This window comes from Sceloporus occidentalis, unplaced genomic scaffold, assembly GCF_023333645.1.
Source record: "Sceloporus occidentalis isolate IW3139 unplaced genomic scaffold, rSceOcc1.0.p SCAF_419, whole genome shotgun sequence".
NCBI classification, from domain to species: Eukaryota; Metazoa; Chordata; class Lepidosauria; order Squamata; family Phrynosomatidae; genus Sceloporus; species Sceloporus occidentalis.
Genome location: NW_028317399.1, coordinates 94737 through 111083, shown reverse-complemented (window position 1 = coordinate 111083; position 16347 = coordinate 94737). Strand labels below are relative to the sequence as shown.

Genomic DNA, 16347 nt, shown 5'->3' with positions numbered 1-16347 from the left:
AAAGGCCATTCATTTGTATCTTAGTGAATAGACCTCATCCTGGTCACCAACTGTCCATAAGAATGACTGTGATGAAAATGAGAACAGCTCACAGATAGAGTATTTAATTTACATACTGACTCACCAAGTGTACAAGTCACGGGCTTTCCAAGATTCAATCATCTTCAGGACATCTGTCACATTATTTCCTTGAAAATCCAGTAGGTCATCTGAGCTATCACCATTGAAGTTTCCACAAGCCCCGCAAACCATTGCTGCTAAGTTGTCGGTAACACGGATTTTCATCTCTCCCTTGTCGTTAAGCTCTATTGTGAACATATTTTCTAGTTTGGCCAAAACAGATGACTCTACAACCTCGGCCGACAAGTCGCATGTTTTAAACGGGAAGGACACGACGCGACCTTTCACCTAGAACCAAAAAATGGATGAAATGTAATAATATACCCAGGGTTCTCCAACGAATAGCATCTTCTCTTATTATCATAAGATTTATTTAACTATATCACATTTTTCTTCTTTATTTTTTAATCTTTAGACATTTGTGATAAAAATTAGTGGGTGAACATATTTAAGAAAAGACAAATAAGCTTGGAAGAGTCGAAGAAGGATATTGGAGGTCTTGAATCTTGTGTCATTCTTTACCTTGTTTTTGAGTACGTTGGCCACTAAAAGGACATAGCGCGTTTCTAAGCACTGCATGGGACCAACATGGGACCAAGTTCATTTTCTGGTATGGCAAATACGCTAAATGATTAACCATATATCTATCTTACCCAACCAAAGCAACATCCATTTAATTTTAAAAAAGTTGAAAGGTGTACTTTTGTAGGGTTTCATTAACAAATCAAAATTGAATTGTTCTCCATGACCCTCTGTGTAACATTAAAAAAACACATAGACTGAAGTATTAGAATGATCATCAGTGGGTGATAACTTCCATTGACTTACCCAGGCCTCCTTGTCCTTAAATATGACCACTTGAGTATTATGAAGGAAAATGTGGATCCTGGCTACGAATGGCACATCTGTTCCACAGCTTTGAATATCTACAAGGACTCGGAACCATGAATGTAAATCACCGTTACACAGAGAGAGCAATTCATATCCACCTGGTGCTATCGGTTCTCCTGAAAGCCCATCAAAAGTAACAAGCTTCTGAGATTTAATAAAACACTGTGCTTGTTCCTGGACGCACATTCGGACACCATTTTTGATTCCACAGTGTTCTGTGGGGCGGCACGCTGTCACTGTGCAGGTAACACTAGCAAACTGGCATTTACAAATCAAGCCGCAGTCTTCCGTCATAAAAGACTGTCCTTCCTGAAAAAAACCCACATTATTCGGGTTATTGTGAAGCCATAAACAAAAAGTTGCACCTCAGAAGTTGGGGATGATTTTGTTTGGCATTTTGGTCACTTAATTGGGTCATTGAACCTAATTTCCTTTTATATCCTTTTTATGTGATACTTTTGTTGGCTTTCTGTATATTTTTATGTATAGATAGAGCTGTATATTGTGAATTTACTGTTACCCCCAAAATGTACATGTGAACATATGTAATCATACTTGGTGAACAGAATAAAATCCATTGGTTTTAAAGTGTTACAATCATTTCACTTTGGAATCACTAAATTAAATATAAATAACGCTGCACGCTCTCCAGAGAAAGTTCTACCTCACTAGAAAATACTACTTTCCATTTAAAACATTACTTACACTTAAGTATGTCCCATTGAAGACACATCCACACTTGTCCACCGTTACACATCGGTCTCCATCAAACAGATATCCAGCATCACATTCACATCCCTCGAAACATTGGTCTGTGCACGTCGGTGGCGATGTGAGCCTGGCACAAGTTCTTTCGCATGATTTAGTGCAAGGCTCATAGTGACTATTAGGTGGACAAGTTAACCCTGTAAACATAATAAAATGTGATTACCAGCTTCTCCCCCAGCCAGCCTACTTACACTATGGTAGTCTGTGCTAAGTTGATTCCGTTGAAAGGTTCTGATTCCGTTAAAGGCGCTGTGGGTCATATCCATTGGAGAATTCTCCATTGGAGAATTCTCCATTGGAGAATGGAGAACGCATAGTGGGCAGCTAAGGGCACTGCCCTAGGCCTAGGTATATTTTTGTACTTACGACAAAAGGTGGTGGTCCGCCATTGGGTAACAGTGACATCAATATGTTGACAAGCTGCCGTGTAGGCTTGCAGACTCTTGCACAAAATATCATCCTTCCCTTGAAATATACAGGCGTCATGTGTGCAATCGTTGTAGTATTTCTGAGGTGCGATTTTGGTGTGACATTCTTTAAATGGCCCGGTTGTGTAGGTGATCATGCCGCATGACATTGTGCCCGTGTATGGTTTGATTTTCGTGTTATCGCACACAGGACATTGGGTTCCACATCCATTACTACACTTTTCATCAGCGATGTTGACTTTCCAGGCTGCACCAAATTCATCGACAATTTTGGTTAACTGACCATTGGGAAGCTGGAACTCATCTTTCTGGTCTTTATTGAAGTTCCCACAAAGGCCTCTCAATTTTCCTCTGTAGTTGCTGGGAACTCTAACTATCACATAGTAAACGGTGTCATATAGAACCTTAAGGCCAAAACTAGTTTGTAATATAATGTTATTACCCTCTTGGTTGATTATTATATTTCCGTAATGTAGAATTAGCGGCAAGTTATTGATCTCCCCGTTTACCTGCAGATAAAATCAAAATCCAAACCATTTGATACCTTAACTACCACTAATCATTCAACAGTTTCAATGAGCTTCTGTTATAAAACATGAACACTTAAAATTGAAAGTTGTCTTGTACCAAAAAAAGCTTTTTTCATGAACAAAAATAACACAGATGTTTTATTCTTATGTTGTCTACAATGTATTTCTGGAAATCTACCATCAAAGCATTATGACCATAGACCTTCAGGTCCTCACCTCAACAAGCATCAAATTACAGCTTCCTTTTTGGGGGTTCTCTTAGGATTAAGAGAATACTTGTTGTCTGTTATTGCCTATAGGTTTTGCATGTAAACACAGCCCTCTCATTCATTCAATTTTGGTGAGTACCCTCGAAATTTAAAACCTACCTTCACCTTCCACTTCATTCCTTGCTCAATGGTTACTGTGAAACCAAACACAGACACCTCCACCATTCTTGTCATGGCTACTTTCACAGAAAACTGTACTAGTTCGGAATCGTTGGCCATTAGCTTTGATAAGATGTAGGTACATGTTCCCTGGAAGTCATATATTAAGCCATCAAAGGTTGTGTAGTGGGGATTTCCAGAAACAACACATGTGCCAAAGTCCTTTGGTTGACAACCTTGAATTCCATTGACCACTTTGCATTCCTCATCTGGTCCACAGGATGTGTCCTGACATTGGACAACCCCGTTATCTTCACACCGACATTTTTCTTTGCACTGGTCATCAGGGTAGAAAACGTAATTCTTCTGATAGTATCTGTCCTTGTAGACACAGCCACATTGAGCAATGGGAACACAAATGGGGCCACTTAGAATGAATCCACTGTTGCAATAGCATCCTTCTTTGCATCTTGGCAGACAATCAGCAGGGGAGGCCAGACCATAGCACACCGCAGGACAACCATTTCCACAAAACTCATAGTGACTGTTTATAGGGCAAGATGGGCCTATAAGAAAACAAAAAAAAAGAAGACCAAGGAGGTCCACATGTTGCCTTTATAGGGTCATACGGTAACATATCTCTTTTCTAGACTTTCTTTGTTTCATCAAAATTACCAAAAAATTTATATTGATCCTTCACATTGATCCTTAACTTTAGAAAAAAATATATTTGGAAAATGTAATAACATGAAATATTACAAGGGGAAGTCCTGAGAACATCTTAGGTATACAATACACAACTAAGATGAACTTACTGCAGAAAGCAGCTGTCCTCCATTCTTGAACAGTGACTCCGACAGACTGACAGTCCAACACGTACAGCGCGATAGAGGTACAGAATGACGATGGGTGGCCTTGGTTAATGGTTGCATTGATAACACAATCATTGAAGTAAGGTTCGGGATCAATAACAGCAAAACATTTTCTAAATGGTCCAGTAGACTTGATGATGATCCCACAATAATTGTCATCGGTGTACAGTTGTTTCACGCCCTCTGTGTACTGTGGACAATTTCTGATGCATTCTGGGGTACATCCAGGAACATCTCCCACTTTCCAGCTATCACCAAATTGTACTGGACTAGTTGCAACATTTCCGTCCTTCATTGTTAAATCATCTTCGAGGTTCTTGTTACTATTACCACATAACCCAGCTACACCGTTATCATAGGAGCCTGGTATAGTCACTGCTACATGGCTGTTCCAATCATAAGTCACAGTCACGTCAAAGTCTGTTTTAATAATGCCCTGACCGCCACTGATGTACGCCACAATCTTGTTAGTTTGGAAATAATAAGGTAGTTCACCAACGACCCCATTGATCTGTGAATAAATAACTACATGCGTTACTTTCATGCAAAAATAACAATATATTAGTAACACATATAATTAACTGATCGGCAGATTAATTGGCCAAACCATATGGTCAATTGTCTTGGCAAGTTCAACCAAAATTCTGCCATTTTCTGATGTGCCATTATTTTATTCAATTTTATTCATTTTTGTATTCAGCCTCATAATGTTTTAAGGAGTTCATGGGCCGGTGCAGGAAGATGATACATACCAAAATACGACGTGGGTAATCCATACTGAGGGTTACATTCAAACCATAGACTTTCAAGGTGACTTCTTTGGTGGAGGACACGCCATTGTTCCCACGGTTATTATTCTCGACATCAACAGTGAAAGGGGTAAGAGATGGATCTCCAGAGGTCACTCCTATGAGTTGGTATATACAAGTTCCCACAAACGTATATGTCTTGCCATCAAATGTTTTGTAGTGGAGGTTACCCGAGGCGGTGCAGTTGGAGAAGGTAATGGCCAGACACTTACGCTGTCCGTTGACTATTTCACACTTTTCACTTTCTTTGCAGTTACTCAATATACAACCCACCACACCTGTTATTGGATCACATTTGCAAAGCACCTGACAGTTGTCATCTGACCAGAATTGCTGGTTGGGTTGGTAATAGGCGCCATTGTAACTACAACCACAGCTTGAAGCTGGAACGCACTTATCAGAACCGAGTACAAAACCATCGTTACACTGGCAGGACTCCACACAAGTCTCATTGCATTGAGCTGGGGCATCTCGATCAACGCAAGTAACTGGGCAGGCGTTTCCGCAGGACTCATAATGACTGTTTTCTGGACAAGACAGAACTGAAATAAAGTGTGAATTATATTAATTAAAGTATTCAAAATGAATTATTTATACCTTCCAAAAGAAATACAGCATTAAAAAAGAATAGCAAAGAGTACAATTCACTAAGTCTCTTAAAATCTAAGATGTGCACCTATACTAAGGGTCCAAGATCACCTAGTCACCTTGCTATGAAATGTTATGTTTCAATGTCAAGAACGCAGACTTTTCATTACAAAATTGTGAATAGCAAATGTTACCAAACGTTATTTACTTACCACAACCAGAAAGTGTTCTCCAATCATAAATTTTAGCATCTTGTTTCCTGCAGATGTTGTCGTAAGCGACCAGAGCCTGACATAGGAAATGTTTAGCTCCATTGTAGATGCAGACATCATAAACACAATTATCAAAGAAGATACTCGGATTGACTTTAGCATGACATTCCCTGAAGGGTCCATCCGTGGCTTGGCTAATGAGGCCACAGAATTGGTTACTTCCATATGTGCTTTTTTTGCTCTCATCGCAAGTTGAACAGTTTCCACGGCAGTCGTCAGAACAGAAGGGTTCGCTGTCATTGACTTTCCAGCTCTTGGCCCAGTCTATGATGGATTGGGCTGGTTTTTTATCTACTCCAGTCAACTCGTCTTCGACAATTTCATTGAAGTTTCCACAGAGACCACAAACACTATCATGATAGCTGCTGGGCAAGCTGACCGTAACATGGCCATTATAGTCAAATGTTACGTAAAGACCGAAATCCGCGCGTAACACGGTGTAGGGGCCACTAATGCTTATGGAGATCTTCCCATTTAGTAATGTCACCGGTAGGTTGGCTATGACATCAGTTATCTAGGAGTGGGGTTTAAAAACATTTTTTGTTGGAAACATTTGAATTTTTAAAGTAACATCATTCATAACAACAAATGACATGATTTATATAAAATATATAAAACAGATACAATTGATTTTGTGAGGTATCTACCAATATTTTAATTGAACGAAAGACACTTTTGTTTTATTGAGAAGTGTTACTAGAAGACATTTCTATTCTGTTCTATTCTATTTTATTTTTTTCCACCATACCAAATTTCTTTAATAATATTTAACAAACTTAGCATTAATAATTAGTGAATAAATAGATATTGATTACTGTTAGGGATTCTCAAATTGTAATATTAACTCTATAGTTAAAAAAAAAAGTAAACAAGCTAGGATATTGGCTGAGCAAATTAACTAATTAATTCATCAATAACCCACCAACCAAATTACCAGGTTATGGCTGTACGACACATGGTATCCCTTCAATACAATTAGTAAATTTACCCTGACTTTTCCAAATTCACCCTTCAGGATTGAAATCTTGTATCTGTAAGCGTAGATGATAACTGTTCTAACGAACGCCCCAGTCTGGATTCCTCTGTCATCATTCTTTGTCTCCACTGTAAATGGAACCAAGCTGGCATCATCCCCGATGTATTTGGATAGAATGTAAGTACAAGTGCCCTGGAAGTCATAGTTGAAACCGTCAAAGGTTTGATAATGGGGTTCACCCAAGGCCCAGCAAATGCGTTTATAGTTAGGGACACAAACGGGGTCTCCATCTTCCACCTTACATGTCTCCTTAGTTCTACATTTCACAGATTTGCATGGATCTGAAAGAAAATAAAAGTATCATTTTCTTCACGTGAAGCTTTAATCCATCAATGGTAGAATTATCAAGAGCAGCTTTATCATAAAGCCAGATCGTATTGTATTGCTTCCGAGAATGTGAAATATTTACTTTTCCTACTTATTTGAGAGTTGTTCTCACCTATATTGATACATTTGGCAATTCCATCTTTAATTTGACATTTTTCATCAGTAGCACAGTCATTGGCCTGGCAGACAATAAGTCCAGAAGAGTTACACTTGCAGACCTCTTTGCAATCACTTGATAAGACAACCTCCGAAGCCTACACAAATAAAACAGAAAAGAAAAGAAAAAAAAATCATAAATATTATATTTAAAAAGAAGCAGTGAGAATTAAATTTATCGGCAAGATGAAAGAGTACAAATCTTAGTGAAGGTCCTAGTTGCCATACCGTCAAAGTAGATGTTTAATTGGCTAAGGCACCAGTATTGAAGTAACAAAATGTCTGCCAGATACCAGGTAATCAAGTTTGGAAGGATTGCAATGGAAGAGCTCTAGTGCTGATCCTAAGGTTTTAAAAATGGCCACCAGCAGATCATCCTACAGCTTCACACGTGTACACACCTTATAGTATGTCCCATTATTAAAGCAGCCGCACTTGTCCACTGATACGCACAGCTGACCGTCAAAGAAGAATCCATCGTTGCACTCACAACCTTCAGAGCAGGTTGTGGGGCATTGGCCAGGGTCCATGATGCTAGTGCATGTTCTGGAGCAGACATCTGCACATAGCTTATACCGGCTATTTGGGGGGCAATTTAGTGCTAATGAATTAAATAAAAAAATAAATATTATCAGTAAACATCAAAATCAATCAACCATTATTTTTTTTAAGCAAGGGCCAAAGAAAACATAACTGTCTGAAGGTGTGCTGGGCACTGCAGAACATAAGACAAGACCATGGACCTTAGAAAACTTGACAGGCTACCTCGACCAACTTGTCCCCAATTGCCATCAAGTCCTATGTTTTGAACAATATTCACACTGAGTGTATTCATAAAAAGCAACGAGGAATTCAAAGATGGCCAATTTTTTATACTCACGACAGAAAGCCTTGGTTCTCCATGGCTGAACAGTAACACCAGCTGCTTGGCAGGCGGCAACATAACTCTGAATACTTTGACAAAGGATGATACCATGGTTAGAACACAGGTCAAAGATGCAGCTGTTGAAATAGGTATCGGGGCTAACTGTACCATAACAAGCATTCAATGGACCATCGCTCTTCTTCAGGAAGCCACAATAGTTTGTTGTTTTGAAAACTTCTTTTTTTTTGTCATCACAGATTGGACATGGATTGCCAGGACCTCCACAACCGTCATCACAACTCACACCAGAGATCTGGACTTTCCAGGCAGCTCCAAAAGTGGTGGCATCGGGAGCTAACTTTTTGTCAGGCAGTTGGAACTCGTCCTTTCGATTACCATTGTAATCACCGCACAGGCCACCAAGCTGGCCCTTGTAGTTACCTGGCACCTTGACTGTTATGGAATAAACCAGATCATAACTGACTTTGAGGCCAAAATCTGTATCAATGTTGACTTGTAGGCCATTCTGGTAAGCTTTTATCTTGCTGTCTTCTAAGGTAATTGGGAGATTCCTAATAATTCCATTCACCTATGTGAAAAATACACAATAAACAAGCAAAATAGGGCACATTAACCAATGTTCTGCAGAAGGCAAGGGTTCTTGGACAAGCAATATTCTATAATAATTGTGTGAACCTTCATACTAGCTATTCTGATGTGGTCAGTAGACCTATGCTAATAGAATTTATCATTTGAATATATAATTTAAGATCTGCTTACCAGGATTTGACCATGTTGATTAAACTGAAGTGTTAGGGTGTATCCATAGACATCAATAGACAACAACTTGGCAACAAACACTGGTCCATTACCCGACTTTTCATTTTTCACATTGATTACAAAGGGTACCAATTTGGCATTCGATGTAACAGTTTTGGAGAGTATGTAGGTGCATGTGCCTTGAAAATCAAAATCAAGGCCATCAAAAGACACATAGTGAGCCTCACCGGCTGCTAAACACTGGGCAGAACCAACAGGTTGGCATTTCTGGACTTCATCCACCACAATACATGCTTCGTTGACATCACAGGTGAAGGGTTTGCACTCGACCACTCCACCTGATGTACAGACACACTGCTGACTGCATGTTCCATTGGGAAAGAAAACTTCCTCAAATGTATAATATTTATCCAGGTAATAACAACCACACAAGGAGAGAGAAACACATTCACTGCCACTGAGAATGAAACCATCATCGCAGACGCAGCCTTCTGAACATACTGGGTTACATCCCAATGGGGCAGCAAGTGTGAGGCAGGTAGGCAAACACCCTGATGCGCAAATTTCATAGTGACTGTTTTTGCCACAATCAGGACCTATAATGAATAAGAAAACGGTGGCGTTATCAAAATATTTACACATTATTATTTTGTAAATAAATATGTTATTCTAACCTACTAATATATTGGGTTTCCTGTAAATCACATTTGCCCCATGGATGTCAAGAAAATAAAGGATAGGCAAATGGTGCCTCCAGCCTTGTCTTGTTTAAACTTTATTCACGCACACTCAATGTGGTCATTGAAATCCATACACACGTGTCATGTGGGAAATACAAATAAAACTTACTACAGAATGTAACAGATCTCCAAGGGTAGACAGTGACACCAGCCTCTTGACAAGAAGTTGCATAGCTGCCTATGACCTTGCACTGGACATCGAGACGTGCACTATAAATGCATGCATCAAACACACAATCCTTGAATACTCCTTCCGGGTCTATCTTGACATGACATTCTCGGAAAGGTCCAGCCTTGTCAATGAGAAGGCCGCATTCTTTCTTGCTAGAACGGTAACGTGCTTCGAATTTTGCTAGTTTGGGGCAAACCCACTTATTTCCTTCAAAACAACCAGGTGTATTTTGGATATTCCAACTCTTGGCGAATAAGGTTGTGTTAGAAGTGACTTGATTATTCTTCGTGACAAATCCATTGGCTTTGTCACCATTAAAGTTTCCAGAAAGACCACATACTGCCCCAGCATAAGTGCTGGGAATGGTCACGGCCAAGTAGCTGTCCCAATCGTAGATGACTCGTAGACCAAAACTTGTCTGGATTATAGCTTTATAGCCCTGTATATAGATTGACAGCTTGCCTTTGTCATGGATAAAGGGGAGGTTGGTCATAGTCCCATCCAGCTAGAGGAGGTAAAATACAACGTAGACTGTTCAGAAATTGATATAGGTTTATTATCTGCGAAATACTCTGGACTTTTTATATACAATGCTGAGGAATAGGGTTAGAGAAATTAAGTCACAAAAGCTACCAATGTCCAAATGTGTTTTTATAAAACAGAAAACTGTAACATGGAAATTTAAGTAATGATTAAGTGAGGGTGTCAGGCTCCTGGCCCCACTACCGCTCCACGCAGAGGGTCCTTATCTCCTAGAGCCGTCCCCGCTTCCTCAGTGACCCGACGGGCGTCGCGCTGTCGCGTCCTAGGGTGCAGCCGGTGGGGGGCAGCCGGCAGGGGGCGTGTCCGGGCATCTGCTGTGGTGTCTTCATTGGAGAGGGCTGGGGAGGTGGAGATGAAGGATGGTACTAGCCTAGCTAGTGCCATAGCAGACTATAGGAATGCAGAAGAGCTAGCTGATGCCGAGGGGCGGGACTGGGATCTTCAACCCCATAAACCCGTGCACCTACTTCAGTATGCTAAGGTCTTTCCTTTCCTTAGTGTATATCCTCCTCTAGTGTCCATTTTTTAGTATTGCATGCTCTCCTGGTTTTTGATCTCGTCTTGACTTCCGGATTCTCCTACTCTCTCCTGACCTGACCTCGGCTTGGTTTCTGGTATTGCTCCTCTGCTGCCTGACCCGACCTTCTGGATTGCCCTTGACTTTTTTTGCCTGAGCCCTTTTTGCCTAACCACCCTGCTATTGGTCTCCAGCGCATCCCAGCCAAGACCCTACAGAGGGAAAGTTGCCTATGCGGTTCCGTGTTTCTCCCCCAGCCCTGTCACCTATCTATTAGAAAATGTATTTTACAATAAAAAAATCAAATCTTACAAGTTGACAACAAGTGATGGGAGGGTAATATGGAAACCAAGGTATAAGTATTTAGGGAAATCTTCTTAGGACTCACCAGAATCTTTCCTTTGTATTGTCTTTTTAAGCCAATGGATATGTTTAAGAGAGTCAACTGGACAACTGAGGTATATGACACCACTTTGCTACCTCTGTTCTCATTCTGGACACTGATCAGAAAGTCCACCAGGTCAGTTGACTTCTTGCAAACTCCTGCAAACTGATAGATGCACGTTCCCTGGAAATCATATCTCACCCCATCGAAGGTCATATAGTGGGATCCTCCAGATGCTGTGCAAGTACCATAGCTTAAAGGGTAGCAGTCTTGAATGCCATTGACCACAGTACACTTTTCGGAAGGCTTACACCGCGTGGCCTTACATACTACTTTCCTGGTGCTTGGATTACAAACACATTGAATCTCACACTTAGTGTCTTCCCAGAACTTTTCGTTGACACCATACAATTTCCCCTTGTAAATACAGCCACAATTGGCCTTGGGGATACATTTACCTTCATCCAACACGAACCCTTCCTTACAGTCACACGTCTCCACACAAGATTCCGAACAGTTAGAGGGTGTAGCTTCATCGTTACAGGTTTTGGGGCAAGCGCTGCCGCACAGCTTGTACTGACTATTTTCTGGGCATGGTAGTGCTGCCAAAATAATGCAAAAATAATAATAATACAATAATAACAACAACAACAATAATAACTAGTTCCTGTGTTCGGTTCGGGCGAATATTCGTGTACATTCTTCATGTTCGTTTTTTTCTTCGTTTTTTGTAGAAGGGGTTAATATGGGGTTAACGCGGTACAGACTACGCAGCAGCTTTGGCGCCAGGATTTTAAATGTCCGTACGAGCAACTCTATTGGTCACCTGTAGGGGCCTCCTCTGCCATCAACCAATGAAGTACACCTGTACTTCATTGGTTGAAGGCAGACGAGCCCCCTGCTGGCGACCAATACAGTCGTTCGCACGGCCCCTTAACCCCTAACGGATTTCCGCTTCCGTCAACCCCTGCGATGCTGCGCAGATAAGGTAGGCTAGATGGGGAAGGGACCAGGGAGATTAGTAGACGAAGAAGAACAGGAGGATTCTTCGTGTTGTGTGTCTACGTTTTGCCCCTGCCACCGTCGTTTCTTCTTTTTTGCGGTTTGAACGGCGAAAAACCCACTATTCGTGTTCGTTTTCACGTACGTCCGAAAACGAATGCACAAGTCTAATAATAACAGTTCTCATTAAACATAGATGGGGTCCCTATATAAAGACTTCGATACACAGTTTGGATTTTCTTTTGTAATGAAAACTTAAAGATATATTAAGAAATATTCAGTCTTTTTTCTACTACGGAATATTGACAAGTTGTTACATTATGGGTGAGTTCTAGTGTTTTATCTGCTATAGCATAATTTTTAAAAAAAATATGTAAATTATTCTAAGATTAAAGTATGTTTTTTTAAAATGTATCTATGCTTGTCTGAACACCTGGGCTTCCACCAATAACTAAAAATTAGAAGGACAACATCCAATCCGTACTTACGGCATCCAGCCAGCTGTCTCCATTCTTTAATCTGAATATTATTTCTCTGGCAGGCCTCAGCATAATTCTTTATGCTTTGGCACATAATCTGCTTTGACCCATCATATAAACACACATCGTACACGCAGTACTCCAGATATATTCTGGGGTTGATTGAGGAGTAACACGGAACAAAAGGCCCATCTCCTGTTTTTGAGATAAGTCCGCATGCCTGGACACGTCTGTACTTTTGCTGGCTCCCTGCTGGACAGATCTTGCATTCTCCGTTACAATTGTGCCAGCAACTCTTATCTCCATCCTCTACATTCCAGCTTTTACCAAAATCAGGCAAATTCTTAGCTTGAGCTCCGGTTGGCGTCGCCAAGTCATCTCCTGGAATTCCGTTATAGTTACCGCACATACCACAAACATTTCCAAAGTAGCTACTGGAGATATAGATAACCAGGGCAGCGTTCCAGTCATAACGCACGGTGAGAGTGAAATCAGTCGCCATAACAAGCGAAGAACCAGATTGGTAAAGTCGGACTCGGCCATTGTTTAGCACAATGGGAAGATGTTGACTTTGATTATTAACCTGAATTTATTGTAAGAGTGGAAAGAAAAGTTACAAAAGAGTTTAAGCATTACTTACATCCTTAGAATCTGAGTATATGAACGGACGACATAGTGTGTAGGAGTATCGCATAAATCTGCCTGAATTTTTATCCCACTTTCATAATAAAGTAATATATTTCCATATCGTCTGGTTTAAAAAACGTATTCTTATTGCCCAGATTCTTAAAAAATCTGGTAAATAATCCATTAAGTAATACCTTACCTGATTTTATTGCATCTTGACATGGGAAGAGTTTATAATATTGTAATTTATTTACTACCAGCATATCAATGAAGAATATATTCATGGACACACATGTACAGGAACTTACCCTGACAAACCCATATTCATTTCTGACCACGGATATGGAAAAACCATACAACTTGATAGTAACCATACTAACATATGAAACACGGGTGTTCCCTCGGTTCTCATTTTTGGCCTCAATGTTGAAAGCTGTGAGGCTGGTGTCAGTACCACATGTCTTGGCGATGGTATAGGTACATGTGCCTTGGAAATCATATGAACGGCCATCGAATGTGCGATAATGAGGGTCTCCAACTGCGTGGCAATAGGATTTTGTCTCGGGAACACAAACCGCTTTCCTGTTTAATATCTGACACTTCTCCTTGACTCTACATTTCACAGTGCTACATGACGGACCTAAGTAGCCAGAGGAGAAGAGATAAAAATGTTTATCATACAATATGGTTCACATTAGACTTGTGCATTTAGATGCGTACAAATTACAAATTTAAGGAAATTAGTACGAATCTCCAAAAGCAAGGAAAGACCTCCATGAGACAAAGCAAAACACCCAGAATTTTTAGGGAAGATAGAGATGAAGAAAGAAGACAGAAGTGAGAAGAACAAGAAGATGAGGAGGATGCTAGAGAACAAGTGGAGGTGTGAGACACGGAAGCAGTCGGCAGAGAAGGTAGACATTCAGATAGTGTGAGAGTGAATGAGAATGTGAGAGAATGGGAGTGTGAGAGAGTGAATGTGGATGTCGGACAACTATTTTTGTTTCTGAAGACAACTATTTTTGTTTCTGAATTTAAATGCCCCCACCACCAATTTTATTTTAGAAGGAATGGGCAGAAAACTGAATTAATTACCTGAAAACAAATGGGCCAAAAACGAACCCAAAAAAATTGACCGAATCCTTTTTGTCTAGTTTTTATTGGTCGAAACAATTCCACTCATACTTTTAACTAAGAATCCAATTATTGGAGACCATTCCTAATGAAAATGTGAAATATTCAAATTTAATATCATTCTTTCTAAATGTTAGGTTTTTGTGATTAAAATTAATCACTAGGGCGACCATCATATATTGTATACTTTTTTACCTCCTTGCCTTGTTCTCAATTACTCATCCATTTAAGTAACACCTTTTGACTTTTTAACCTCACCCATCTTTTTTTTGATTACTCTTGCTCTAACATCATAAGGAAGGTCCTCATTCTGTTGCTTTTCACGGTCAACATTCCTGTCTCTTGCTATATACATTTGTACATTCTTACACTTACCACTTATGCAGATGGCTGGAGAACCATAACTGCCCTGGCTGGCGATTCCATATGATAGCAGCAGAAAAGGAGAAGATGGATTCACTACAACCTGAAAACTTAAACCTTTTCCTAAGCTTTGATAGGACCAGGAATACTCAGTGCCAGGGATGACTTTCCAAGGTACAGTAACGGCCTTATTGTTGAACGTCACTTTAGAAACCGTTGATGTTTTTGCAACAACCACACCAAAATTATCGAATTGTCCTTGGCCAAAAACGTAGTATGATGTACAGTAACCAGTAGTTGGATAAATTGTTGTCAGAAAAGGATTGTACCGAATGCTTGATCCGTAAGTGCCACCGGTACATAAGTACAAGACTTGGATCCCTGCAGTAGCAGTGATCGAAAGGGAATTCAGAACAGAAACATTCAATTGAATCACTTCGCCTTTAGCTAAAGTTTGGGAATTTGCTAATAAACCAATTTGATAGTGGATTTTTGTAGTCTGTGAAGCCACCACATACACATTGTCATCTATGGCTTGCGAGAAAATAGGTGGTATGAAAAAAATGGTTCCCCAGCTGGAAACTGGCTGAAGTTGTTCAAAGACATGGTTACAGCCCGCCGTTTTCGAACCACATGTGAAGCCGCTCAAGACAGCCACTGGCTTCTGAGATAGAACTCTACTTCCAGAGAGATCATCATCGCTGAGAAACTGGTAGGCAGTGTAGGGCTCAAGTACCCATGAGGACTTCACGCCAGCTTTAAAAGCACCATCTTCGGTTACCACGGGACTGGTAAAGTAAATGTCAAGACTTGTCTTTTCCTTTCCGCTTACTACCGTGAACTGCTTGAGCCCCACCGTTGAAGGGGTCACCACATAATATTCTGTGCCAAGATCTTTAACCGGGTATAAAATACTAGTATCCGCTCTGTTTTTCTTGTAATTCAAAGACACTGCTGTGACATCCTTATCAGACTGGACGACAACAACATTAGTGGACCTCTTGCTTCCTAGCAATTCAGCGCTTGAAGGTATATCAATTGCAAGCGTTAGACGGTCATTCACAGCAAAGGATTTCTGATAGGCCGTCTTGCTCAGATACACATTTACGTTCGTGGACATGCTATAGCCGGTAATAAAGACCTGGAAACTTGTTTCACTGTTACCTGGAAGATTATTTTCCATAAAAACTGTGATAAATTCTTTGCCCAGTGGATTTCCTGTGCAAAACCCTAAAACGATAGCCAAAAAAAACAAATCCATGTATCATTTTAAAAAAACCCAAAAAAACCCAAAACTGCTGCGTGGTCGCTTTGAATTTTAATAACAATGTAATTATGTAATATCATGTTTTAGACTTTCACAGGGCTCATCTCTCCATCCCTTAGAGGTCCTGATAGATCCCCTAGGGCAGGACCAGAATGGTGGTGATGAGGCTGGCCCTGGCACTTTAAGACTGATGAAGGCCAACTGGGCATTTGCCTAGTGTGCCAGATTGCCAGGGCCATAGATCATTAAGAGCCTTAGTATGCCCAGTGCCAAACAGTGCCTCCCACCTACCTATAGCAAGACGTACA

The 16347-nt window shown here is 40.4% G+C and overlaps 1 protein-coding gene across 1 annotated transcript in view; it reads right to left on the bottom strand.

Annotated features, from left to right (window-relative positions):
- Nucleotides 1-120: 120 nt before the first annotated feature.
- LOC149272781 (IgGFc-binding protein-like) overlaps nucleotides 121-16347 on the bottom strand; it is a 39677-nt gene continuing 23450 nt past the window's right edge. Inside the window, exons 19-36 of the mRNA XM_089506733.1 lie at nucleotides 14668-16002; nucleotides 13584-13915; nucleotides 12658-13231; nucleotides 11171-11769; nucleotides 9660-10227; nucleotides 8811-9406; nucleotides 8046-8619; nucleotides 7626-7744; nucleotides 7122-7263; nucleotides 6635-6963; nucleotides 5587-6160; nucleotides 4730-5328; nucleotides 3921-4488; nucleotides 3106-3671; nucleotides 2146-2716; nucleotides 1717-1916; nucleotides 949-1320; nucleotides 121-408 (exon numbers count right to left, since the gene is read on the bottom strand). Of these exons, the coding sequence (XP_089362859.1) occupies nucleotides 121-408; nucleotides 949-1320; nucleotides 1717-1916; nucleotides 2146-2716; nucleotides 3106-3671; nucleotides 3921-4488; nucleotides 4730-5328; nucleotides 5587-6160; nucleotides 6635-6963; nucleotides 7122-7263; nucleotides 7626-7744; nucleotides 8046-8619; nucleotides 8811-9406; nucleotides 9660-10227; nucleotides 11171-11769; nucleotides 12658-13231; nucleotides 13584-13915; nucleotides 14668-16002 (8906 nt within the window). The remainder of the gene's footprint in view (nucleotides 409-948; nucleotides 1321-1716; nucleotides 1917-2145; nucleotides 2717-3105; nucleotides 3672-3920; nucleotides 4489-4729; nucleotides 5329-5586; nucleotides 6161-6634; nucleotides 6964-7121; nucleotides 7264-7625; nucleotides 7745-8045; nucleotides 8620-8810; nucleotides 9407-9659; nucleotides 10228-11170; nucleotides 11770-12657; nucleotides 13232-13583; nucleotides 13916-14667; nucleotides 16003-16347) is intronic.